Raw genomic sequence first — 26051 nt, 5'->3', positions numbered from 1 at the left:
TGCCTCACATAGTGAAGCAAGCTGAGAGTCTTCCCTTCCCAGCTGGACTCTAGTTCCTGGAGGGCTCACTGCACGCCTGCACCCAACCAGGGCAGGAGAAGCCTTCTCTGGGCCCCTCCCTGCCTGGAAAACAAGAGGAAGTAAACAGAGTGCTGATGTCAGCAGAGGCCCGTGGACAGCCCACGGGAAAGAGCAGAGACCAAGACCTCGCCCTTCGTCCCTCCCCCTTCCCTGTGCTCTTTCTTTGCCTCATGTGTCCTGCCTCACCTCAGGGGCCACACTCACATCCCTCCTGCCTTTGTTTCCCCAGACCCTGAGAAGTGCCCAGCTGAATGAAGCACAATGAATGACCCCCCAGGATGGGCTGTGGAAGGAAGGGGAAGTGAGGGAGGTTAACGGGGGTGGTTGGTGGGGGAGGGGCAATCTTGGGTAAGCGCCAAGCTCACGAGGCAGACAGACCTGAGTGCCGTCCAAATCCAGACCTGGAGGGAACCAGAGTAAGTGAGGTCACCTCCCTGTGGACTTTGAAAGATGCTTGGGCTGAACTGGTGACAGGAGTTCATCCTCCCTTCCCCCAACAGGAATGGGAGAGTTTGGGACTCTCCATGCATTAAGGCTCTGGGCCTCAGTTTCTTCCTGGGTAAAATGGACATAAGGATATATCACCACAGAATGTTGTAAAGCTGAAAATGAGAAAACGCAGGTTTAGGGCTTGACTCAGATAAGAGGGTTCCATGAAAGTGCAGAATCTGTCCCCTGAGGCCTACAAGTGCAGGCACATAGAGAAAGCCAGGACTACCTGGCTGGCCATGAGAGAACTGTGGAAAACATCTATTAGGATTGGGAAAGAAACTGAGAAAAGGAAAAAGGAAGTTCAAATCATGTCCTCCCACCCCCATGGTCCATTCTGTGAACCAATGCCAACGTCATCCTGGAGAGTGGGTGAGCAGAGCCTCCATCCCAGCCAGCCCTGGGGGGCCACCAAATTTCCCAGCCCCCAATCTCTCACCCTGCCCACCACCAGTCACAGGCGGGCAGGGCCTCCATCAGAGAGGGTCCCAGGGACTGTCAGCTGGATGGCTCATGACTGCTCTGACCTTCATCCCCTCTGTCCAGGGAAGGCTCTAGATGAGCCAGGGTCGCACAGCTGCAGATGGAACCCCCTGAGAAGCGTTATTAAATACAGCCTCCGGGCTCACCCCCCAGGGCTCTGCACTCACAGGGTGAGGACCAGAGATTCTGTGGTACAGCCAGGAGGAAGCATCCAGAAGGAGCAGAAGGCTCTGTGGGCTCAGCAAGACTGGAGTTCAAGTCCTGGACCCGCCACCTCAGAGTCCTGGACGTGGGGCAGGGCGTGTCTGAGCCCCGGTGTGCTCCTTGTAGAGTGTGAGGACAGAGGGCCCTGCAGATCCAGGCCTGCATCTCTGGGTGGAGACGTGGCCTCCAGAAGGCCCACCCTCTGGGTAGGTGGGAACCTGTGCCCACCCTCACCTCACCTCAGGGAGGGTGTGAGACTGCACACAGGGAGCAGAGCAGGGCGGGAGGGGCCTGGTGGGCCTTGGTTCTGCCTGGGGACTGAAGGGGGGCACTGCAGTGTCCCCTACCTGCAGAAAGAGAGACCATCAGCATGTTGGGTGCCCCTGGTGCCTGGGCTGGGGGCTGAGGCTTGACCACCAGCAGCTCCCTCCTCCTCCTCTCTAAGGGGCTGTAGCTGGGCAGGGACTCAGCGCCGTGGACCTCTCCCTGAAGGAGCCTGAACTGGTCCTGCTGTCACCCCTTTCCCTGGGAGGAGAGAGACACTCAGAGAAGCAGAGGAAAGGAGAGAGACACACACAGAGGAGACGGACTCCTAAGGAGATGCCAAGGGGGTGGCAGAGGCAGGGAGCTGAGGGAGAGAGGAGAGGCCCCAGCTGGCCCAGGTCAGGACCAGCCCCTCAGTGTGCAGAGGTGGGCAGGGAGCCCTAGGTCATGGTTCCCTTTGCACTGACCACAGAGAGGCCCTTTTGCAATATAGGAAAAGAAGCCAGATTGATAAAGGAAGTGCCAGTCACAGCAGGGGTGGGCGGGTTTGGGGAAGGCCCCTACCCTCCTCAGTCCTCCGAAGGAGCCTGGTCCTCGCTCTCCTGGTGCTGAGACTCCCCGCCGGTGGCCCCTCCACAGGCCTCCCCTCTGGCCTTGAAGGCTCTGCTTGTCTTCTCATCCCGGGAGGAGGGCAAGGCCATGGGTCTGCCCCTGCTGCTGACGCTGCTGCTGCCCCTGGCATCTCTGCAGGCGGGTGAGAGGCCGGAACTGTCCTGCTCTGCCCAGGGCCACAGGGACCACCCCCCGCGGGGAGGGGCTATGGCTGTCTGTCTGTAGAAGTGTCCTCTGGGGTAGCCGGCCAGGCATCCCACCCCCAACAAACAAAGAGCTGGTCCCACAGTGCCGGGTCCCCCCAACCCCACACCCTCCTCCCCACCCCAAGCCTGGAGAGGGGCTCACCCAGACCCGAGGGCCAGTCCTACCACCTGTCACACATCCCCCTGTAGATGAGGGTGGCTGACGGTCTGGGGTCACCTTCAAAGTCTCTCCCTCTGCTCCCTCCTCTAGGTCACCGGGCAGAACCCAATCCAAACACTGACTTTGGGATGGACCAACCAAAGAAACTCTTAGCCCCCGAGGGTGGCTCCATCCACATCCCCTTCTCCTTCTATTACTCCTGGGAATTACACAAGGTTCCCAACGTGAGAATATCCTGGAGATGGAAACACTTCCATGGGGAGTTCATCTACAACACGACCCCACTGTTCATCCATAAGGATTTTAAGGACCAGCTCCTCCTGAACTGGACAGAGAGTGGGAAGAACGGCTCCCTCCAGATCTCGAAACTGCGGAGGGAGGATGCGTCTAGGTACTTCTGCCGGGTGGAGGTGGACACACTGAGAAAAGGCAAGCAGATGTGGCAGTCCATCGAGGGAACCACACTCATCATCATCCCCAGTGAGTCCAGCTGTCCTGCCTGAGGCTCTTGGAGGCCACTGGGGTCTTGTCTCCCAGGCCTGGCCCAGGCCCCCTCTTCCTCTTTTCTCTCAAACTCCTCTCCCTGCCCCCTCTACTCCTCCCCAGGCCTCTATCAACCCCTTTTCACCTTAATCTTCCCCAGCCCTGTGCTGCCTCCCTTGCCCATCCTCCTCTCTGCCCCTCAGATCCAGCCCCCTCCCTCATCCTCAGGCCTCCGCCCTCTGGGCTCCCAGCTATTCTCCTTTCTTGCTCCAAGCTGGGGCTGCACCCTCCCCTGCCCTCACCCCATGTCCTCCAGGTGACTTGACATCTTTGGGATGTGGCTGCCTCCCCTTTGTCATGTGTCCATGTGTGGAGACTCAGCTACCCCATGTCTGTCTCCCCACGGCCATGAGCTCAGCCCACACACACAGTAGGTATGTGGTGGCCACCAATGGTGACCCGAGGTGTCCCGTGTCCCCATCACCTGTTTCCCATCTCCCCCTTCCTTCTGCTGCTCTGCTCCCCAGAACATGGCCCTCAACGCTCCCACCCCCATCCCACCTCTTTCCCATCTCCTCTTCTCCGCTTCCACCCTCTTTACCTCCTTGCCTACCCCCCCACCACTCCCTGTGTGGTTCTAGTCACACTGTCCCGTTGTCCACCCTGATTTTCCTCCTCTGTCCTGGTCATGACGAGGCAGCAGCAGCGGTAAAGGCAGCTCCCGCTGACTGCGCCCTGCCTCCCGGCTGGACACCTTGGCAGCATCACCCCAGCTAAACCCCAGCTAACCTTCCCCACGACCCCAGTAACAGTCGGCCCTTCTGCCATCCTCCTGTTACAGGAAGGGAGACCAAGGCTCACACAGCAAACACCTGCCCGAAGTCACTCCTGGTGCAGGTGGGGTTTGACCCCAGTTTAACCCCAGAGCCTCTTCTCTTAACCATGAGCCGCTGGGCCTCAGGTACTAACCTGATCATCTTGTTTTGACAATTTTTCACCTAATAATGGACGTGTAGCATCAACGGATCTCCCTCTGTCATTCAGTGGGGCGTTGGAACTTGAACTTCAGTGTATCTGACTCCAGGGCAGAGGTGACGGGTTCTCTCCCAGGCACAGGCAATAAAGGGGTGTGTTGTCTGTAGATTATTTTTTTTGAAAATCGTCTACGTTTGTTTGCTTTTTATTATCACTTGTGCTGGCAATTCTAAGCTTGAAAATTTTTTTTTGAAAAGTTTTTTGAAAATCATCTATGTTTGTTTGCTTTTTATAATCACTTGTGCTGGCAATTCTAAGCAGTATCAGTGATGAATTTCTGCTCCCGGCTGGGATGGACACTCCCCGTGTCTCCCCCTCCGAAAACCATTGCCCCTTCTTGACCACTATGCTGGTTTTTTTTTTTTTTTTTTTTTTTTTTTTTTTTTTTTTTTTTTTTTTTTTTTTTTTTTTTGCAGTACGCGGGCCTCTCACTGTTGTGGCCTCTCCCGCTGCGGAGCGGACGCGCAGGCTCAGCTGCCATGGCTCACGGGCCCATCCGCTCCACGGCATGTGGGATCTTCCCGGACCGGGGCACGAACCCGTGTCCCCTGCATCGGCAGGCGGACTCTCAACCACTGCGCCACCAGGGAAGCCCCACTATGCTGGTTTTAAAGCAAACAGATAGTGACTCACAACCTGAATTAAGCAAGACAGCCTGGGATTAGTATTTCCTGCACCTCCTCCATTTTTCCTTAAACAGCCTTTTTTGAGGGACTTCGTCTCTCCTTAAATCCCTCTTCTTCCTTTCCTAATTCTTCCTTCTTTTTCTCATTTCTGTGTTTCAGTCACACTTACTGTGAGTTTCTTCATCAATAAGTTAATTTTTTTCCAATTAATTGGATGGTCATGCTCATTACGTTTTAAAAGATACAAGAAAGTAATAAAAAGAAATGTTTTTAATCCCAGTGAAGAACCACCATGCAAAAACATCACACCAAAGGAATATCTGTAGCAAACATATCTCGTAAGTTTGAGATTGGCTTATTAATTTTTTTTTACAAACGGTTTACTTTTGTAGCCAAATCTAATTATGTTCTCATTTGTAGTTTTTCTCTTTTATTTCTAAGCTGAAAACCCCACATCCCACTAGGGGTGAAAATATTTTTTCCTAATTTTTGTAAGATTTGATTACTTTTCATAATAAAATTCTTCAACATAGTGAGAATTTATTTTGGTATATGGTGTGAGATAAAGAATTAAGTTGATCTTTATACCAAGAAACAAATCAGTTGTCCTTACTTCATTTATTGAATATTTTTTCTTTTTTCCATTGATTCATAGGCCTAGCTTTTAAGTTCTTTTGTAGAATAGCATCCATTTCTGGTCTGTCTATTCTGTTTCACTAGTCTGTGTTTTCTTATATTAGTACGACACTGTTTTAGTTATTATAACTTTATCATGTTTCAATGACTGTTTTTTTCCAACACAACCACATATTTCTTCCTCAAAAACTTTATTATTGTTGCCTGCCTATTCTTCCACATAAATGTTAGAATAAGTTTGCCAAGTACCTAGAAAAATGCTTATGTTGATTTTTTTAAATAAGAATTGCATTAAACCTATAAAGCAATTGACAGAAACTGAAATCAGTATGATGTGCAATCTTCTCACTGAGGAAAGGGTCCTATTTTATATCCCTCAGTAAACCCTTGTAATGTTCTTCCAGAGATCATGTAAATGCCTCACAAGACTTTTTCCTATTCTCTACTTTTATTATTAATGTGCAACATTTTAAAAAATGTATACTTGTTATAATTTTCATTTTAAAAGTAATGCATAAATTCTGGCCAAGATGCTGGGTTATATGCACATGTTTACCTCCACTCCCTCCCAAAATCTACTAAAATGACAGCGAAGGGAATTTTTTAAGACAAAAACCCACAAGGACAAAGTATTTGCAACCCAGGTGAACAAAAACAAAATTGGGGACGCTGGAAACAGATAGACTAATGTAACTGGCTCAGGAGACCAGAGGAGTTAAACCCTAAGTCACCAGCAGGGACACCCAGAAGGAAGGCGATTTACACTGCAAAACCCTTTAAAGGGTCAGGAATGGCAGCTCCTAGTACTCGTGAAACTGGGGGTGGAAGGGGGTCTGAAAACTAGAGGACGAGTTGAAATGTATTTAAGAAGCAGAGACACCTCCGTACCCCCACCCACAACCCCAGCCAAAGAGTGGATATTTGCTTTCTAGAAATGATAATCCACAAGGAGCCTGGGGGGAGTACCCTGGGGCCTAACTGGCGACAAGGATTTAGTTCTTAAATCTGGAGATTTGGTGAACTGATGAGACCTTAAACAACTTGACCCCTGTGGGAGCCTCCCAGGATGCAGGTAGCCAGGCTGGTACCCACAGCCCACCCACCAAGGGCAGAATATTAGGAGAGTCTTCTCTGGGATATCTATCTGATGGGCCTGAAAAGATCTAGAAGTCTAACAGATCACTCTACAGCCCACTAACTGACATGCCTTTTCTGCTATAACGCACACAGCTTCCTGCACGCTGGGAGCCAAGGGGGTAAGTGATTGGAGTCTCGGCCTTGCACCAAATCCCCTGCACTAAGGATTGTACCCTCACCTCAGCTGTGCCCAGGTTGCTCGAGGCTACAGAAGCTGTTTTAAAAATGACTGAACTAAACATCTAAAGAATATGCTTTTCCCATGAAATGCAGAGAACAGAACAATCTGGGGGGAAAGGGCATCTGGAAGAATCCAAAATAATGCAAGGAGATTAAAAGTTTCAAATAACTATCATCCTCAGAAAGTTAAGGAATTTCATGTATATAACACAAAAGGATGCATTACAAAGGAGCTTCTGAAACAAAAAAAAGGTCTTGGAAATTATAGGTTTACTAGCAAAGATACAAAACTCATTAAATGATTGAAAGATGAAGTTTGTGGAAATATCTCAGAAGGTAGAAAAAAATTCAAAGATTTGGATATTGTAGTGGGTGAACAGCAGCCCCCCAAAGGTCATGTCTACATCCTAATCCCCAGAACTTTATACTGAATAATGTGAATACTGCCTTATACTGTTGGAGATGTGATTCAGCTAAGGAATTTGAGATGAGATTATCTGGGATTATCTGAGTGGGCTCTAAATACTAATAAAAGTGTCCTTATAAGAGAGGGGCAGTGGGAGATTTGACACAGGTGGAAGAGAAGGCAGTGTGACCACAGAGGCAGAGACTGTAATGAAGCAGCCACCAGAAGCTGGAAGAAGCAAGGAACAGATTCTACTTCAGAGCCTCCTGAGTGAGTGCAGCGTGGCTGACACCTTGATTTCTGACTTCTGGCCTCCAGATCTGTGAGAGTAAACTTCTGTTGTTTAGAGTCACCCAGCTTGTGGCAATTTGTCATAGCAGCCATAGAAATGTAATATAGGAATTATAAGGAAGGATAAGAAAAATTGAGAATTGGTCCCAGAGTTCCAACCCCTGAATAATAGTTTTAAAAACAGAGAAAAAAGAAGCCCATGGGGGAAGAAATTATCAACAAAATTACTCTAGAAATTTTCCAGAATGAAAGAACCCAGCAAAATGGATAAAAATAAAGAGACCAACCCTGGGGCACTGCAACATGAAATTTCAAAACACTAGGGATAAAGGAAGATCCAATACATTTCCAAGGAGGAAATAAACTGGCCACATAAAGAGATTCAGGAATCAGAGTGGCTTGACTCTCTCAATAGCAATAGAGGAAGCTGGAAGACAGTGGTTGAATGTTGTGAAATTCCAAGGGAAAATTATTTCATTTAACAAATGAAATAACAAGTACTGACTGAGTGACTATTATTTGTCAGGTCCTAATCTGGGCACTGGGATAAAGCAGTTAAGACAAAAAAAAAAATTATTGTCTCAGAAAATCATCAATTTCACAGAAATTTTTTAGAATTATCAACCTATGATTGAGCACACACTCACTCATGATTTCAACAGACTCTTTTTTTTTTTTCTTTTTTTTTTGTGGTATGCGGGCCTCTCACTGTTGTGGCCTCTCCCGTTGCGGAGCACAGGCTCCGGACGCACAGGCTCAGCGGCCATGGCTCACGGGCCCAGCTGCTCTGCAGCATGTGGGATCTTCCCAGACCGGGGCATGAACCCGTGTCCCCTGCATCGGCAGGGAGACTCTCAACCACTGCGCCACCAGGGAAGCCCCTCTATGTCAATTTTTTAATGGTGCCTTAAACATCTACAAAGATACAATCTGTGTGTAGGAACTAAAGTTCAATACATATTAATTTAACCATAATAATATATTTCCAATATACATTAGGTGCTTTACAGATGTTTTCTCACTTATTAAGACAATCATGTAAAATGACAAATACTGTTTGAATCCACTTCTATGAGGTACCTAGAGTAGTCAAATGCTTAGGGTCAGAAAGTAGAATGGTGAGTGCCAGGGGCTGGGGAAAGGGGGAATGGGGAGTTGGTGTTTAATAGGGACAGTTTCAGTTTGGAAAGATGAAAAATTTCAGAAGGTGGATGGTGGTGATGGCTGCACGATAATGTGAATACACTTGATGTCACTGAACTATACACTTAAATATGGTTAAAATGGTAAATCTGTGTTACGTATATTTTACCACATTTTTTTTGATCCTGTGACTTAGTTGTCCCTATTTGTAGGTGATGAAATGAGGTTCTGAGATCACAGCACTGATCAGTGGTAGGGTCAGGATTTAAACAGAGTGATGAGGATTCAGGGCTTCCAGCATCTGCCCTTGTTACTCCCCTCCCTGTGGGAGAGCTTCAGAGACTTGCTCCCCACACCCCCACATTCCCCAAACTAGGGAACAAGATGTGACAGCTTCACCCAGATACCTCCAGCCCTTTAGTGAAGAATTTGCATATTTCTCATGTCTTCCCAGCTACCAACATAACAATTCAAGTCCCCACCACCACCATCACCACCACAGCTGGCCTCAGGGTCCCAGAGAGCAAAAGGAGTTCATGGTCTTGGCCCTTGAGTACTGAAGCTACAGTCGGGTTGGCACTGGCCAGCGCTGTGCTCATAACTGCAATTGTGGGACTGACTGTGTACCTCAGGTGGAAGAGAAGCAAAGGTAAGTGGTCTGGGACCCCCAATCTCTCCCCAAGATTCCCAGCTGGGTGTTTCTCAGAACCCTCCTGCATCTGAATGACCATAGGTGCCCATTAAAAATGCAGATCCCTGCTGGGCTTGAGATCTGAGCTTGGGAATCTGCATTTTTAATGGTCTCCTCAGGTGGTATTTGTGTGTCAAGTTTGGGAACCACCACTCAAGACCAATCCCTCTCCACAAATCTGATGGGTTCCAGTTCTTTTCATTTGACTTAATCATTTCTCATTTGTCCTCACCTTTTGGTGCAAGGGTAGGGAGGGTCTGCCCTGGGAAATGTAAGGAGAGAACAGAAGGGACAGGAAGGTGGCTCCACTCAGCAAGCACTGGTTGGACACCCATTTTCCAGGGTCTGGGTTATAATTGGAGATGCAAAAGTAAATAAAGCACAGGCCCTGCTTTCAAGGAACTGGGGGATATGAGGATATGGGGAAGACAGTTGCCTCAAGGGCTAATGGCCTCATTTGCAAATAGCTATGGTAGGTTGGGAGGAAGGAGGGGTAATCAAGGAGGACTTCCCAGAGGAAGTGACACCTGCAAAGAGTCTCAAAGAATGAAAAAGAATTAGCCAGGTGGTGACGGTGCTGTAGAGATCACTGTCCTTCCAGGGGAAGGAAACCATGCTGGGAATTCTAAGTAGCTCACAGCTGTGGAGGAGGCAGGAGATGAGAGAAGAAGACCTTGGAAATCACACCCCAGAGCCTCTGATCCCAGCAGCAATGTGATAAAGCAAAGTGGCAACCTCAGCTTGGCCTTGCAGATACAGAGTCTGTAGTGGAAGGGCCAGAGGTGGGCCAGGCTGGGGTCAGTCTAAAATTGTTATTTTAGCTCTGCAGAGCAAAAACCACAGTGGTTGTGTCCTGAGAGTGAGGATGAACGTTCAAGATGTAGAGAAAATGTGACGTAGTCACTGAGGAAATGCAAGATGGTATTTGAGGATCAACTCAGATGAGAAGCCATAAAGCATCATTGCACATGACTATGTTTTTTTTCAGCAGTATTCAACCATGCAGGTTTAGAAACCTTTAGGAATTGCTGATTAAAAGTTGTGTTCAGGGAATTCCCTGGCGGTCCAGTGGTTGGACCCTGTACTTTCACTGCCGAGGGCTTGGGTTCTACCCCTGGTTGGGGAACTAAGATCCCGCAAGCCATGCCACGGCCAAAGAAAAAAAGTTGTGTTCAGCTGCTAGCATCAGAGAACAGAAGTAACAGTGGGTTAAGTAACACAGAGGGTTTCTTTTTTCCTCATCTAAAAGGATCTGGAGCCAGAAAGCAAAGGACACCGTCCTTAGGCACTCGGGCTCCTACCTTTCTGCTCACTGTCCTGGATACTGACTTCTATCCTGAAGGCTGCTTTATGGTGCAAGATGGCTGCTAGGACTCCAGGCACGATTTGTGAATCTAAACAGGAAACAGAATGTAGGAGGAAAGGACAAAAAGACTATGACCCAGCTTTCTGTCCTCCTTTTAAAGAGCCTTCCTCAAAGTCTTACCTACAACTTCCCCTTAGTCATAGGTCCCACATCTATCTGTAGGGGGCACACTGCCACTCCAAATAAAATCAACGTTCTGTAACTGAATAAGAAGAATCAAATGGATATTGGGATAAGCAAATAGCATTCCCTGCTTTAGGACACAGCCAGGATTGAAGATGTGTCAGCAAGTGTGGCAGAAGGACAGGGAACACAGGAGGTCAAGGAGTGAGTAAGAGGGCACAGATGGAGACTACAGAGGACTCAGCAGGGAGCCTGGATAACCTGAAAGAAAGTGGATCATCAAGAGACAAGAGTTAGTGAGGTTAAGCACAGGTACAGAGGGATGATGACAAAAGAGAGCTGGAAGGAAAGACAGTAGTAGCATAACAATGATACTAGCATTTACTAGGTCAGAGGTCTCAGCTCAAGTGATTAAAAAAAAAAAGGCCCAGGGTGTGGCTGAGTGGAGCAGAGGTCACTGGAGTTGGGGGAAGTGGGCAAGTCCAATGTGTTCAGAAGGTGAAGGGACGCAGGGTGCAGGGAAGAGCTGCTCTCCTGATGGGTGTTGAGGACAAGGCAGGACAGGTGTAGGCAGCCTCAGGGTGCCTGCTGGGTGCAGGCTCAGAGTCCCAGGCCCTTCCCAGTCGGGTTTCAGCCGAACTGCTTCGCTGCTCTGGTCTCTCCAAGGATGAGCTCAGAGTGGGACGGGGCAGAGAAGGCAGGCAGGAGACAGGCCTCCATGGATGACACATTGACACACTGTTGGTCCCCCTACAGGTCTGCAGACTAAAGCCAGAACCCCAGCCAGGTGAGCGCTTCTCCTCCAAGGGGGGAGGGGGTGCTGTTTTGTGAAGCAGGAAGTTTCTTTCTGAGAACAGCACTAGGGAGCCTTTCACAGCCCCTGCCCTCCTGGACTCTCCATCCACACCCTCCCAAGTCCCCTAACAGGCCAGGCTCTTCACTTCCGGAGGCTCCAGCTCTTTAAAAAATCGAGAACAGTGGACCAGCACGTTCTCTGATTCTTTCCCAGAACATTTCCCTTTGTCTTTCTCTGGCTGCCCCTTTCCTCCTTCATCCCTAGTTCTCAGCCTTTTTCTCTGTTCATCCTGGTTTCTCTCCACCTCATCCTTCCTGAACACACCTACCACCTCCACATTCTGTCCTCTTTCTTGCCCCTCATCCAATCTGTCCTTTTCCCCTGTGACGCGGGACCTCCAGCTGCTCCGCTATCTGTCTTTTCTCAGAGCAACTTCCCTCCTGGCTTCCAGCCTGGCTCCCTCTCCTCGGGCCCCAGCTCCTCTTCCTTTCCTGAGCTCTTACCTTCCTCATGGCCCACCTCTTTCCTTTCTCCATCTTTCCTTCCACTTCCAGGCTTTTCCTTCTCTCAGCCCCTCCCTCTTTTCTCTCCCTCCTGACTCTTGACAGCTGCCCTCCTCGGACCCCTCCCCATGTCTCCTCTAGGGACCAAGGCCTGAGCACCGCCCAGGGGACCTGAGATTAGCTTCCTGGTTTTAACTGAGGCTCCAGTTTTAACTGAGGCGCTGCGGCAGAGAGAACAGAAGCTCCCCCTCCTGCTTCTCCTCCCTGTGCCCCTGCAGTAAAGCCGCTTCTCCAGAACAATCCACCTCAGTCAGCACTCAGGGACAGGGCTACACCGCAAATGACCCCTCAACCCCGTCCAGGCGGCCTCCTTCTGAGAGCCTCAAACCTCTGCCTTCATCTTCCGAGTGTGTCCAGGCAGGTCACAGAGCCCCCACCAAGAGAACCAGCCCGAGGCAGGTGGTAACTCTTTTCTGCCCAGCCTCTGACACATCGCCCCCTTCCTGTTCCCACACAGGGGATCCTTCCAAAACCCGGAGGAGAAATACGAGAACATTGGGAATAAAGGTAGGTCCTGCCGCTATCATCCCCGCTCTCCACCTGGGCCGTCCTTCCCCCGACACCCCCCCTCCCTACACACGTGCCCTCAGCATCCTCCTCTCTCCCCCGCCTCACCCACCCTCCCCCAGACCCTGTTCCTACCTAAAGATGACCTCACTACTGGAGCCCCCTGCCCATTTCTCTACCCTTGCTGCCAGGCCACCTAACCCTGGCACATCTTGATTTTTTCTAGGACAACATACAGGCCCCAAGCTGGACACCAAGGTAAGCAGCTCAGATTAGGGCCTGAAAGAATTAAAGGAATGTTTGGAGAAGGTGGGGTGGAAGAACAGAGGGACTGTGATTTCGGCAGGGCATCAGCTGTGGGATTGCGGCTCTGAGATGGGACAGCTCCCCCTCTGCTGCCTAACCCCTTCCACTTTCCATTCTCCCCCAGGATGACGGCATCTTCTATGCCTCCCTCGCCCTCTCCAGCTTGACCTCACCAGCAGCGCCTCCCCACCCGCCTCCCCAAGAGGGACCCCAGGAAGAGACCCTATACTCTGTCGTAAAGGCCTAAGGAGTGAGACTGAGTGAGGACCTGCTTAGAGTCAGCTGCACACAGGGAGCTCAGTTTCTCATAATCACCCTGGACAGACACAGACGACTCAGAAGCCAGCAGGTGTTGAAGGCCACCAAGGACCTGAGAGAAACACAGCCACCTGCTCCAGTTCCCTCTTCAACTTCCTAGCCCTTGACCACAAAAATAAAAGTCCCTGTACAATTTGCCTGAATGCATCTAAGGAGAAAGCTGACATCACCTTCAACTTCTGTCCTTCTTGCCATAAAGGAACCATAATAGATAGCTCACACCCAAGATCCCTCCCCTAGTACTTTTGTTCAGTGACTGCCTCAGGCCAGGGACCACTAAATCCCCAAACACTGGTAGTCAGTCTGGAACCCAAGGTCTGTCTCCTAATTTAACCATTCTGCTTCCCTTAGGATAATAATTAGCATGCATTGTGTTAGTGGTTTACTTCATTTCAGCATCATCAACAACCCTGTATGGCACTGGATGTACCATCTGAGGCAGGATAACAAGACCCAGAATGGTTACAGTGTTTTCCCTAAGGCCATGTAGCTAGTAAGTGGCTGAGGCAGGATTTGAACCCAGACCTGCCCTTCTCGGTGTCCTTCTTCTAGGACTCGGGTGTCATCGCCTTCCCAGATCCCTATACTGACAGGCCTCCCACCAGAAAGCATGACGTGCCACAGTGACATGGAGGAGGAGGGAGAGAAGCCAAAAGAAAGCAAGTGGTTGAGACGAACAAACCAACTAAACCAGTAACCTGGTTTATTAACATAAACTGCACAACTCTGACCTTAGCCAACCAACCTCACAGCCAATGAACAACCCCAACATTTATCAGCTTCTCGGGGATCCTCTGAGAGGCTCTGCCTCCTGCTCCCACAGAAGGGATGAGAGAGCAGGAAGGAGGTGCGAGCCCACAGCTATTCCTCACAGAAGGCCACGGCGAGCTCCCCTGCGTCGTCTCTGTGCTGTGGCTCCTCCCTCTGCTCCAGCTCTTCTCCAACATCCTCCATGAGTTGGTCCAGGTCCAGGTCACTGGAGCCTCCATCATCAGAGAGGACACTTCCAGCTTCCTGAGGCCGTGGCTCCTGGGGTGCAGGCCCTTTTTTCCCCACCATGGGACAGGCCCCGGGAGGAGCTGGTGGGATCAGGACCTCTGGCACTATTCTAGCTTCTTTTTCCTCAGATGAGCTGCTTACTGGGGCCTTGCTCTGGGGAGCTTTAAATTTTTTCTTAGGGCCTAAATGAAAAAGTGATAAAACTGAGAGACTTACTGGGTCATCTGTCCTCACCTTTTACAAGTCAAACTCCTAAATTTCTATTACCAAAACAATCTCTGGAAAAGATGACCTTTCTTAAAAGAAAGAAAATGGGGTTTGGAGTCAGAAAGACTTGGATCCACAGGCTAGACATGGGTCTTGAGCAAACTTTAAACCCTTTAAACCTCAGTCTCCTTAACCGTAAAATGGCAAATATCCAGTCACAGAGATACTGAAAGAATTAAAGGGAACAACTATAGAAGTATCTATCTAGCCGGCCCATGGAAATATCAATAAATGTTAATTCCCACCTCCTTACCATTCTCCTATCCCTGAATGTCCCTGAATCAAATCAAATAATAACCACCAAATGTTTCTACAGTGTGTGCTGTGTTCTACAATTTGGATGACACCGTTTTGGCCAAACTTTTTTTTTTAAGTAATGAAAAGCTGTGAAATTATTAAAAAATGATCAAAGGAGGGAAAATGCGGACATGAACCTCATTTTCCCACAGTTTTCCCCAAGTCTTGAGCCTTACCTGGCTGCTCAGGTTCTGAATTCCCATGCCCTTTTTTCCTTCCCATGATGGGTAAAGATGGAGCTGCAGATTCATTTCCCAGAGATCTCTTCATTGTCTTCCTTTGTGGGGTTCCATCTCGTCCATGTGCTCCACCTGCATCACCCCCAACCCCCAACCGTGAAGGACATTGGTTTATTTCTCACTGAGTGACAGCATGGCTAGGGTCCATAGACTCCCCACATTTGTCCTCCGCCTTGCATCTTCTGCTCATTTTCGATCTAGTGAGTCCTCAAATATTTCCTTTTTTTTTCCCCCGGGTCTTCTCTTTATAGTTCACCTCAGAACCCGCCTCCTCCAAGAAGTCACCCTTCTTGGCTAAGAATTTAAAACATTCATTCCACCTTCAACCTAAGATTTTGTAATTCAACTCACAGAAGTGAGAAGGCTACAGCTTCCCTGACAACATTAGCATGAGTCTTTTTTTTCTTTTTTTTTCTTTTTCCTCGGTACACGGGCCTCTCACTGTTGTGGCCTCTCCCGTTGTGGAGCACAGGCTCCGGACGCACAGGCTCAGCGGCCATGGCTCACGGGCCCAGCCGCTCTGCAGCATGTGGGATCTTCCCGGACCGGGGCACAAACCCGTGTCCCCTGCATCGGCAGGCAGACTCTCAACCACTGCGCCACCAGGGAAGCCCCTAGCATGAGTCTTGCTCATTTTCTCCGGTTCTGGAGCTGAGACATCAGTAAGGCCCAGCCACACGCAGACCCTCCCACTCTCTGCTTCTGCCTTGCCTTAACTGTAGCACATGTCCCATTTCCAGCTGACTTGCTTACCTCTTGCCTTGGGTTTTTTTGTCTGAATTTTGGCTGGCTTGGGACCAGGCAAAGTTGGATCCTGAGAAAAATAAGGAGAGAAAAATAAGGAAATATAAATGAAGTCACATAATTGTGATTTAATAGAGTGGGATGCTACAGAAATGATGAGTGCACTTAAGGGAGTTCAAATTAGGTTCTGTGAGTCTGATACAATTTAAATCAATGACAGCACTTCCCTGGTGGTACAGTAGTTAAGAATCCACCTGCCAATGCAGGGGACACGGGTTCAAGCCCTGGTCCAGGAAGATCCCACATGCTGCAGAGCAGCTAAGCCCGTGTGCCACAACTACTGAGCCTGTGCTCTAAAACCCACATGCCACAACTACTGAAGCCTATGTGCCTAAAGCCCGTGCTCCGAAACAAGAGAAGCCACTGCAATGAGAAGCCCAAGCACTGCAATGAAGAGTAGCCCCCCTCACTGCAACTAGAGAAGCCCCCACTCAGCAACAAAGACCCAACGCAGCCAAAAATATATAAATAATTTTTTTTAAATGTTTAAAAATAAATAAATAAATGACAACAAAGATAAAAATGTTCATCCTTCCCATTCTATTTATTAGTCAATGCAAGGCTTTATGCACAACAGAAGGAAATAAAGTTAGGCCACAAACATGATAAAAACTGGTAAATTAAAAATTAAAAGAGAAAGTGAAAAATATACACTTCAGAGCTTCTAGTTTCCAGATCTACACACAAGGAGCTTGGAAGCTGTAACTGTGTTCTAACAACAACTAAAAAGCTGAACAGACTGAAATACCAATAACTATTCTTAGATCCATAAGAACAGTGAGGACACAGGGAAAACCTCTGCCCTCAAAACTGAAGATACACAGGCAAATACAGGGAGTCATGCTTATCAGAACATACACTCACAAGCAGAAACCACCAAGAGAACTAGTGTCAGGATAGGAAAACCTCAACAGTAATAAAGGAATTGCTCAGTGTGGACAAGTCTGAGAGTTAAAAACTCCAGGGATACCCAGTCATGGGGGACTTCCAGACTTTTTGTGAGTTTTCCTTCCAGGAGCTCAACCAGATTCTCACAGAAAATATCAGAGAAAAACTCCATGCTTCCAGCAGGGAGAGGGGGAAAGAACTATTTTGAAATATACCAGAGCATTCTGTTCTTCTTAACAAAACCTACCCTCAGGAGAAACCAGTTAACCAGAGCCTAACCTACTAGGGTGTTAACAGAGCCTAACTGTCCTGGGGATAGGGAAACACCCAACTTCAGCCCACTCTAATCACCCTGCCCCACCTAAGGGGGTGGGAAAAAACTAAGAAACACTGTGAAGTTTACAGTCCAGAGGCATAAGTTCATTAATAGACTTAGACCCAATCACAGGATATAGAACTCTTCCCCTCCCCTGACACCTTACCACCACATTACTAAAGGTATACTTACAGCAGTACTTTTTACCTGGTACATCATGTTTGGCAATCAAGAAAAAAACTACAAGGCATATCAAATGGCAAAAACACAACCTGAAGAGACAGAGCAAGTATCAAAACCAGGGACTTCCTTGGTGGCACAGTGGTTAAGAATTTGCCTGCCAATGCAGGGGACACGGGTTCGAGCCCTGGTCCGGGAAAATCCCACATGCTACGGAGCAACTAAGCCCGTGAGCCACAACTACTGAGCCTCCGCTCTAGAGCCCATGAGCCACAACTACTGAGCCCACGTGCCACAACTACTGAAGCCCATGCTCCTGGAGCCCGTGCTCCGCAACAAGAGAAGCCACTGCAATGAGAAGTCTGCGCACTGCAACAAAGAGTAGCCCCTGCTCCCTGAAACTAGAGAAAGCCCGCGTGCAGCAATGAAGACTCAACGCAGCCAAAAATAAATAAATAAAATTTAAAAAAAGTATCAAAACCAAACATGCTAGAGAATTATCAGATTGGAAATTTAAAGCAAATATGATTAATATGCACAGGGCTCTAAAGGCTAAAGTAGACAGCATTCAAGAACAGATGAGCAATGTCAGCAAAGAGATAGAAATCCTAAGAAAGAATCAAAAAGAAATGCTGAGGATCAAAAACACTGTAACTAAAATGAAGAATGCTTTTGATGGGCTTACTGGTAGACTGGTCACAGCTGAGGAAAGAATCTCTGAACTTGAGGATATCTCAAAAGAAACCTTCAAAACTGAAAATCAAAGAGAACAAAGACTGGAAAAAAGAATGCAATATCCAAAGATTGTAGGATGACTACAGAATGTATAGATATGTGTAATGGGAATACCAGAAGGATAAGAAAAAGAGAAATATTGAAAACAATAATGACTGAGAATTTCCCAAATTAATGTCAGACACCAAACCACAGATCCAGGAAGCTCAGAGAACATCAAGAAGGATAAATGCCAAACAGTCACACCAAGGCATATTATTTTCAAACTACAGAAAATTAAAGTCCTGAAAGAAGCCAAAGGAAAAAAAAAATCTTACCTGATATGCTAAGGAAGGGGAGAAAATGGAATCATATAAAAGCTCACTCAAAACCACAAAAGGCAGAAAAAGAATGGAAGACAAAAGTAGGAAGAAAGAACAAGGGCAACAAATAGAAAACAGTAACAAATATTGTAGATAATAATCCAACTGTATTAATAATTACTTTGAACATCAACAGTCTAAATGACTGTCTAAAATGACCAGTTAAAAGACACAGATTGTCTGAATGGATCAAAAAACAAGACCCAACTATATATTGCCTACAAGAACCCCACTTTAAACATAAAGACACATATAGATTGTAAAAGTAAATGGATGCAGAAAAATATACCACGCTAACACTAATCAAAAGAAAGCAGGAGTGGGCTTCCCTGGTGGCGCAGTGGTTGAGAGTCTGCCTGCTGATGCAGGGGACACAGGTTCGTGCCCTGGTCTGGGAAGATCCCACATGCCGCGGAGCGGCTGGGCCCGTGAGCCATGGCCGCTGAGCCTCTGTGTCCAGAGCCTGTGCTCCACAACGGGAGAGGCCACAACAGTGAGAGGCCCGCGTACTGCAAAAAAAAAAAGAAAGAAAGCAGGAGTAGCTATATGTTAATTTCAGACAGAGCAGACTTCAAAGCAAGTAAAGTTATCAGGGATAAAAAAGGGCATTACATAATGATAAAGGGGTTAATTCTCCAAGAACACATAACAATCCTTAAAGTGTATGCACCTAACAAGAGAACACCAAACTACAAGAGGCAAAAACTGACAGAACTGCAAAGAGAAATAGTTGATTCCACTATCATAGCTGGAAATTTCAACAACCATCTATCATAAATCGACAGGTCGATTCAGCAGGCAGAAAATCAGTGAGGACACAGTTGAACTCAACGACACCATCAATCAACTAGATATAACTGGCATCTATAGACTACTTTATCCAACAACAGCAGAATATACATTCTTCTCAAGATCACATGGAGCACTCACCAAGACTGACCACTGGGCCATAAAATACAAATTAACAACTTTAAAAGAATAGAAATCAGGGGCTTCCCTGGTGGCGCAGTGGTTAAGAACCCGCCTGCCAGTGCAGGGGACACGGGTTCGAGCCCTGGTCTGGGAAGATCCCACGTGCCATGGAGCAACTAAGCCCGTGTGCCACAACTACTGCAGCTGCGCTCTAGAGCCCACTCGCCACAACTACTGAAGCCTGCGTGCCTAGAGCTTGTGCTCTGCAACAAGAGAAGCCACTGCAATGAGAAGCCTGTGCACCGCAATGATGAGTAGCCTCCACTCACCATAACTAGAGAAAGCCCATGCACAGCAATGAAGACCCAGAGCCACCAAAAAAAAAAAAAAGAATAGAAATCATACTATGTCTGCTTTTAGACCACAATGGAATTAACAGAGAGATAACTGGAAAAATCCCAAAACACGTGGATATTAAACAACACACTTCTAAATAACATAGGTCAAAGAAGAAATCTTAAGAGAAAAATTTTAATATATTGAACTAAATAAAATGAAAATACAACTTATCAAAATTTGTGGGATGCAGTGAAAGCAGTGCCTAGTGGGAAATTTATAGCATTGAATGATATATTAGAAAAAAAGAAAGATCTAAAATCAATGATGTAGGTTTCAACCTTAGGAAACCAGAAAAACTAGAAAAAGAGCAAGTTAAATCCAAAGCAAGCAGAAGAAAATATATAATTAGAGCATAAATCAATGAAATTGAAAACAGGAAATCCATAGGAAAAAATCAACAAAACTAAAAGTTGGTTCGTTGAAACGATCAATAAAATTGATAAGCCTCTAGGTAGGCTAACTAAGAAAAAAGAGAGAGGAAACAAATTAATATCAGAAATTAAAGAGGCGACATCACTATAGATCCCAAGGATATTAAAAGACTAATAAACGAATACTACAAAGAATGTTATGCCCACAAATTTGATAACCAAGATGAAACGGACCACTTCCTTAAAAGACACAATCTGCCAAAACTCACACAAGAAATAGACAACTTGAATAGGCCTATATCTAATAAATAAATTGAATCAGTAATTAATATCCTTCTAGAACAGAAAGCACCAGGCCCAGATGGGTTCACAGTGAATTTTACTAAACATTTAGTGAACAGATTATACCAATTCTCTGTAATCTCTTTCAGAGGATAGAAGCAGAGAGTATTTCCTAACTGATTCTATGAGGCCAGTATTACCCTAATACCAAAACCAGACAAAGACATTACAAGAAAAGAAAACTATAGATCAATATGTCTGATGAAGAGATGTAAAAATCCTCAACAACATATTAGGCAAATCAAATCCAACAATGTATAGGAAGAATTATACACCATGAACAAGTGAGATTTATCCAAGGCATGCAAGGCTAGTTCAACATTCGAAAATCAATTCATGTAATACATCACATCAACAGCTAAGAAAGAAAAATCATGTGATCCTATCATTAGATGCAGAAAAAGCATTTGACAAAATCCAACACCCATTCATAATAAAAACTCTCAGTAAATAAGGAATAGAGAGGAACTTCCTCAACTTCATAAAGAATATATACACAAAATCTACAACTAACATCACACTCAATGGTGAGAAACTAGAAGCTTTCCCACTAAGATCAAGAATAAGGCAAGGGGGGCTTCCCTGGTGGCGCAGTGGTTGAGAGTCCGCCTGCCGATGCAGGGGATGCGGGTTCGTGCCCCGGTCTGGGAGGATCCCACGTGCCGTGGAGTGGCTGGGCCCGTGAGCCATGGCCGTTGGGCCTGCTCGTCCGGAGCCTGTGCTCCGCAATGGGAGAGGCCACAACAGTGAGAGGCCCACCTACGGCAAAAAAAAAAAAAAAAAAAAAAAAAAAGAATAAGGCAAGGATGCCCTCTCTCACCACTCCTTTTCAACATCATAGTGGAAGTTCCAGCTAATGCAATAAGACAAAGGAAATAAAAGGTATAGAGACTGAGAAGGAGGAAATGAAATTGTGTTTGCAGGTGACATGATTATCTATGTAGAAAATCCAAAAGTATCAACTAAAAACTCCAGGAACTAATAAGTGATTATAGCAAGGTTGCAGGACACAAGGTTAATATACAAAAGTTCATCACTTTTCTACATACCAGCAATATAAAATGGAATTTGATACTTAAAAATACGTTTATATACCATTTATATTAGCACCAAAAAAATTAAATAATTAGGTATAAATCTAGCAAAATATACAAGGTCTATATGAGGAAAACTACAAAACTCCAGTGAATGAAATCAATGAAGAACTAAGTAAATGGAGAAATAGTCCATGTTTGTAGATAAGAAGATTCAATATTGTCAAGATGTTAGTTTTTCCCAGCTTGATCTATAGAATCAATGTAACTTCAATCAAAATCCCAGCAAGCTATTCTGTGGATATCAACAAACTGATTCTAAAGTTCTATGGAAAAACAATAGATCTAGAATAGCCAATACAATATTGAAAGAGAAGGACAAAGTTGGGGGACTGACCCCATCTAACTTCAAGACTTAGTGTAAAGCTACCGTAATCAAGACAGTGTGGTATTGGTAAAAGAACAGACAAATAGGTCAATGGAACAGACTAGAGAGCCCAGAAACAGATTCAGAAAAATATAGTCAGCTGATCTTTAACAACGAAGCAAAGGCAATACAATGCAGCAAAGATAGTCTTTTCAACAAATAGTGGTGGAACTACAAAAAAATTAATCTAGGCACAAACCTTATACCCCTCACAAAAATTAACTCAAAATGTATTATAGATCTCAGTGTAAAATATAAAGCTATAAAACTGCTAGAAGATAACACAGGAGAAAATCTGGATAACCTTGGGTATGGCAATGAGTTTTTATGTACAACACTGAAGGCACAATCCATAAAAGAAATAATTGAGGGGCTTCCCTGGTGGCGCAGTGGTTGGGAGTCTGCCTGCCGATGCAGGGGACACGGGTTCGTGCCCCGGTCCGGGAGGATCCCACATGCTACGGGGCGGCTGGGCCCGTGGGCTGTGGCTGCTGAGCCTGCGTGTCCGGAGCCTGCGTGTCTGGAGCCTGTGCTCCGCAACAGGAGAGGCCACAACAGTGAGAGGCCCGCGTACCGGAAAAAAAAAAAAAAAAAAAGACTCACGATAGAGGACTATTATCTAAAATAAACAAAGCCAAATGAACTTATTTACAAAACAGAAATAGACCCACAGACATAGAAAACAAACTTATGGTTACCAAAGGGGAAAGGGGGGAGGAATAAATTAGGAGGTTGAGATTAACATATATACACTACTATATATAAAATAGATAACCACAAGGACCTACTATATATCACAATATTTTGTAATAACCTATAAGGGAAAAGAATCTGAAAAAGAATATATATATATATGTATATGGCACTGAATCACTGTGCTATACATATGAAACTAACATATTATAAATCAACTATACTTCAATAAAATAAAAAATAAAATAAAACATACAAAGAACTCATAAAACTCAACAATAAGAAAATAAACAACTCAATTTAAAAATGGGCCACACACCTTAATGGATATCTCACCAAAGGAGATATACAAATGGCCAATAAGAATATAAAAAGATGCTCCACATCATATGCCATCAGGAAAACGCAAATTAAAACAACAAGATACCACTACACACCTATTAAAATGGCCAAAATCCAGAACACTGACAATACCAAATGCCGGCAAGGATGTGGAGCAATAGGAACTCTCATTCATTGTTGGCGGGAATGCAAAATGGTACAGCCACTTTGGAAGACAGTTTGATGGTTTCTTACAAAACAAAACATACTCTTACCATACAATCCAGCAATTAAGCTCCCTAATATTTACTCCAAAGGAGTTAAAAACTTATGTTCCCACAAAACCATAGTTATAGTGGCTTTATCCATAATTGCTCAAACTTGGAAGCAACCAAGATGTCCTTCTGTAGGTGAATGTATAAATAAACTGTGGTATATCTGGAAAAATACAACATTATTCAGCCAAAAAAAATTAATAAATGAGCTATCAAGCCATGAGAATACATGGAGGAATCGTAAATGCATAGTTGTAAGCAAAAGAAGCTAGTCTGAGAAGGTTACACATACTGTATGATTCCCACTATATGGTATTTCAGAGAAGGCAAAACTATGGAGACAGTAAAAAAAAAAATCAGTGGTTGTCAGTGGTTAAGGGGTATGGGAGGAAAGGGATGAGTAAATGGAACACACAAAATTTTTAGGGCAGTAAAAATACTCTGTATGATACCATAATGATGGATATGTGTCATTATATATTTGCCCAGGCCCATAGAATGTACAACACCAAGAGTGAGTTCTAATGTAAACTATGGACTTTGTGTGATTATGATGTGTCAATGTAGGTTCATCAACTGTAAACAAATGCACCACTCTGGTGGGATGTTGATAACAGAGGAGGCTATACATGTGTGGGGGCAGGAGGTACATAGGGACTCTCTGTACCTTCTTCTCAGTTTTCCTGTGAACATAAAACTTCTCTTAAAAAGTCTTTAAATATGAAAAATACATGTATTTCATATGCCTGAAAACAGACTAAGGAAATAAAATAATAAATATCCTAAGTGTTCACACAGGGAGGCAACCTGCTATTCTCTGAAATTGCTCCAGCAGGAACCAAAGAACTACAGTAGGAACTGAGATTGTAATCAAAAGATAAGTTCCTAGAGATATGAGATATTAGAATAACTGAGGAAAGAGGAGACTCTCCTTCCCTGAAGACCCCCTAAGAGATAAAAACCAGCCAGCCAGTCAGGGCTACTCTGATGCAGGGACAGGATGGTTCCTTAGAAAATATAAATCCATGCTAACCAGATGGCCTACAGCAATCTCCTAAAAGGAATCCCCAAGATCAATCTTACTTTTTTTTGTTGCTCTTCCTCCTCTTCCTCCAACTCTGACTCTTCCTCTTCTTTCTCCAAGCAGGAATCCAAGCTGTTAGCCCCAGAGAGCATTACGTCTAGAACAGGAATAGGAAGGAAAGGCTAAATAATTTATCCGATAAAATAGGTGATGAGTTAGTGGAGCTGATCCCAGAGAATCAGTCTTCTAATTCTGCCTTTCAGGTCCAAGTCACATTTTCTCCACAACATCTGATCCTAGATTATCATGGTTCCACCCTTTTCAAAGTCCTGTCACTATTCAACATGCACCCTCCCTCCCTACTCCCTTTTTTTCTCCATTCCTCTCTCTACCCATCTGTGCATCCATCCATCCTGGACACTTGGTCAATGGCATTCATGAAGAGCCTCCTATTATAGAATCCAGAACTAGGTTGATGATATTGGATATAAAATAAAAGCTTCAGTTGCTGCCCTCATGAAGGAATCCCTTCCCTCTCTCTCTAGTCTTTAACCTCCTACTTATCCTACCTTTTCCTTCCCCACTGTTGTCAGATCCACTGTATCGGCTCCAGAAACCAAACAGGTTAACCCGCTCCTGAGGGAACCAAGAAACAAAAGCATCATCTACTACTCTCCCAGGGGCTATTTTTGTCCTCTGTCTTCAAGGTTTTTAGTTATAGAATTTGTATTCATATTCCATACCATTTTCACTTGAAATTTCATACTTTCTATCTAGATTTTGTAGAGCTTAACTATTATAATATGTTATAATATTATAATATACAATATTATTATAACTTCTTTTTCCAGTTTGTTTATAATTCAGTTAATAACTGGGAAGGGGAAATTCACTGTCATTCTCTACCCCACCCAAAAGCAGAATCTGAGGGTAAAAACTGACTCCACATAAAAGAGAAGATAAGGTACATACACCTGAGACTCGAAGTTAAATAGGTTGGTGGGATTCCCCCTACTAACAGTCCCTGTTTGGACTGAGAAAAGATCCCATTTGTCCAAAGGTAGGGAAAAGAATGGATGAATTAAGGCATCAGGGGAAGCTGGCCTGGGAAGAAAAGACTAGTTCTAGGACTAAGACTGTGTAATGGGTAAGGACAGCCGGTTTTCTACAGTAGGAAATGCATAACTTGCTTTGTGTCCCAAGTCCCAAAGAGAAGCAGGTATGTGATCTACACTTTCCCACCTGAATACTGATCTGCTCTGCCTCTTGAGCCATCATCAGGGCTGCCCCCAGTTTCTGGCTGAAGTCCTTATTCCTGCACTTTTTCTGAAATGAAAGATTTCAGAAAAGTAACTCCAACAAACTGCTACTCACCAGACATTATCTTTACATTTATTTCCAGTTTCTGGTATTGATATGATACTCCTATTCTTAATCTTTTGAGCTCAGAGACACAATCCTGTCTTATACCCAAACAAACCTTTCATCAATTCCTAGCAAAATTTTCAACCAACATTTTGGTGTCCTCTCCAAAGTAAAGCCCATGGAAATTTGTAAAGGTAAAATTAAAGGAGTTCAGATGACTGTACTTCTAAGCTTCTCACAAGTTTCTTTAGATCCAGCTGCTTGATTTAGTACTCACTGCCCGATTTTCTAAGGTCCCTGAGCTCCTAAACCTCTGCTCATTTGCAAGGCTCATCAAGCCCAAACTGATTATAGGGAAGAAATATTATTTAGTTAATTCAGTGGTTCTCAAGCAGGGGAGACTTCCCCCCCCCCAGAATATATTTGGCAATGTCTAGAAACAATTTTTTGGTTGTCACAGCTAGGGTTAGGGGTCCTACTGGCTAGATGCCAGTAGGATGCCAAGGATGCTGCTAAACCTCCTACGATGCCTAGGAATCCCCTCACAACAAAAAATTATCTGGCCCAAAATGTCACGTGTCGAGACTGAGAAACCCTAAGTTAATCTGTGCCTTCATTTCTATCACACCTGCTTTGGCTAAACTGTAGAAAACCATGGTCTTTAGGAAGGCCCTCTATCTGCAGACAGGGAAAGA

The 26051-nt window shown here is 45.5% G+C and overlaps 2 protein-coding genes across 2 annotated transcripts in view; one reads left to right on the top strand and one right to left on the bottom strand.

The window, feature by feature from the left end:
- Nucleotides 1–2165: 2165 nt before the first annotated feature.
- LOC103076413 (paired immunoglobulin-like type 2 receptor alpha) lies at nucleotides 2166–13035 on the top strand. The gene is made up of 7 exons (XM_007468861.1): nucleotides 2166–2275; nucleotides 2590–2979; nucleotides 8891–9085; nucleotides 11373–11403; nucleotides 12433–12482; nucleotides 12709–12740; nucleotides 12913–13035. The coding sequence occupies exons 1-7, from the start codon at nucleotides 2221–2223 to the stop codon at nucleotides 13033–13035; spliced, it is 876 nt and encodes a 291-aa protein (XP_007468923.1). The 5' UTR covers nucleotides 2166–2220.
- Nucleotides 13036–13967: 932 nt separating this feature from the next.
- ZCWPW1 (zinc finger CW-type and PWWP domain containing 1) overlaps nucleotides 13968–26051 on the bottom strand; it is a 24113-nt gene continuing 12029 nt past the window's right edge. Inside the window, exons 11-16 of the mRNA XM_007468860.1 lie at nucleotides 25234–25317; nucleotides 24561–24627; nucleotides 24051–24148; nucleotides 15662–15722; nucleotides 14846–14980; nucleotides 13968–14287 (exon numbers count right to left, since the gene is read on the bottom strand). Of these exons, the coding sequence (XP_007468922.1) occupies nucleotides 13968–14287; nucleotides 14846–14980; nucleotides 15662–15722; nucleotides 24051–24148; nucleotides 24561–24627; nucleotides 25234–25317 (765 nt within the window). The remainder of the gene's footprint in view (nucleotides 14288–14845; nucleotides 14981–15661; nucleotides 15723–24050; nucleotides 24149–24560; nucleotides 24628–25233; nucleotides 25318–26051) is intronic.

The sequence above is a fragment of the Lipotes vexillifer genome, unplaced genomic scaffold, assembly GCF_000442215.2.
Source record: "Lipotes vexillifer unplaced genomic scaffold, Lipotes_vexillifer_v1.1 scaffold12, whole genome shotgun sequence".
Lineage (NCBI taxonomy): Eukaryota > Metazoa > Chordata > Mammalia > Artiodactyla > Lipotidae > Lipotes > Lipotes vexillifer.
Note: the sequence above shows the minus strand (reverse complement) of the source record. Positions and strands in the feature narration are given on the sequence as shown.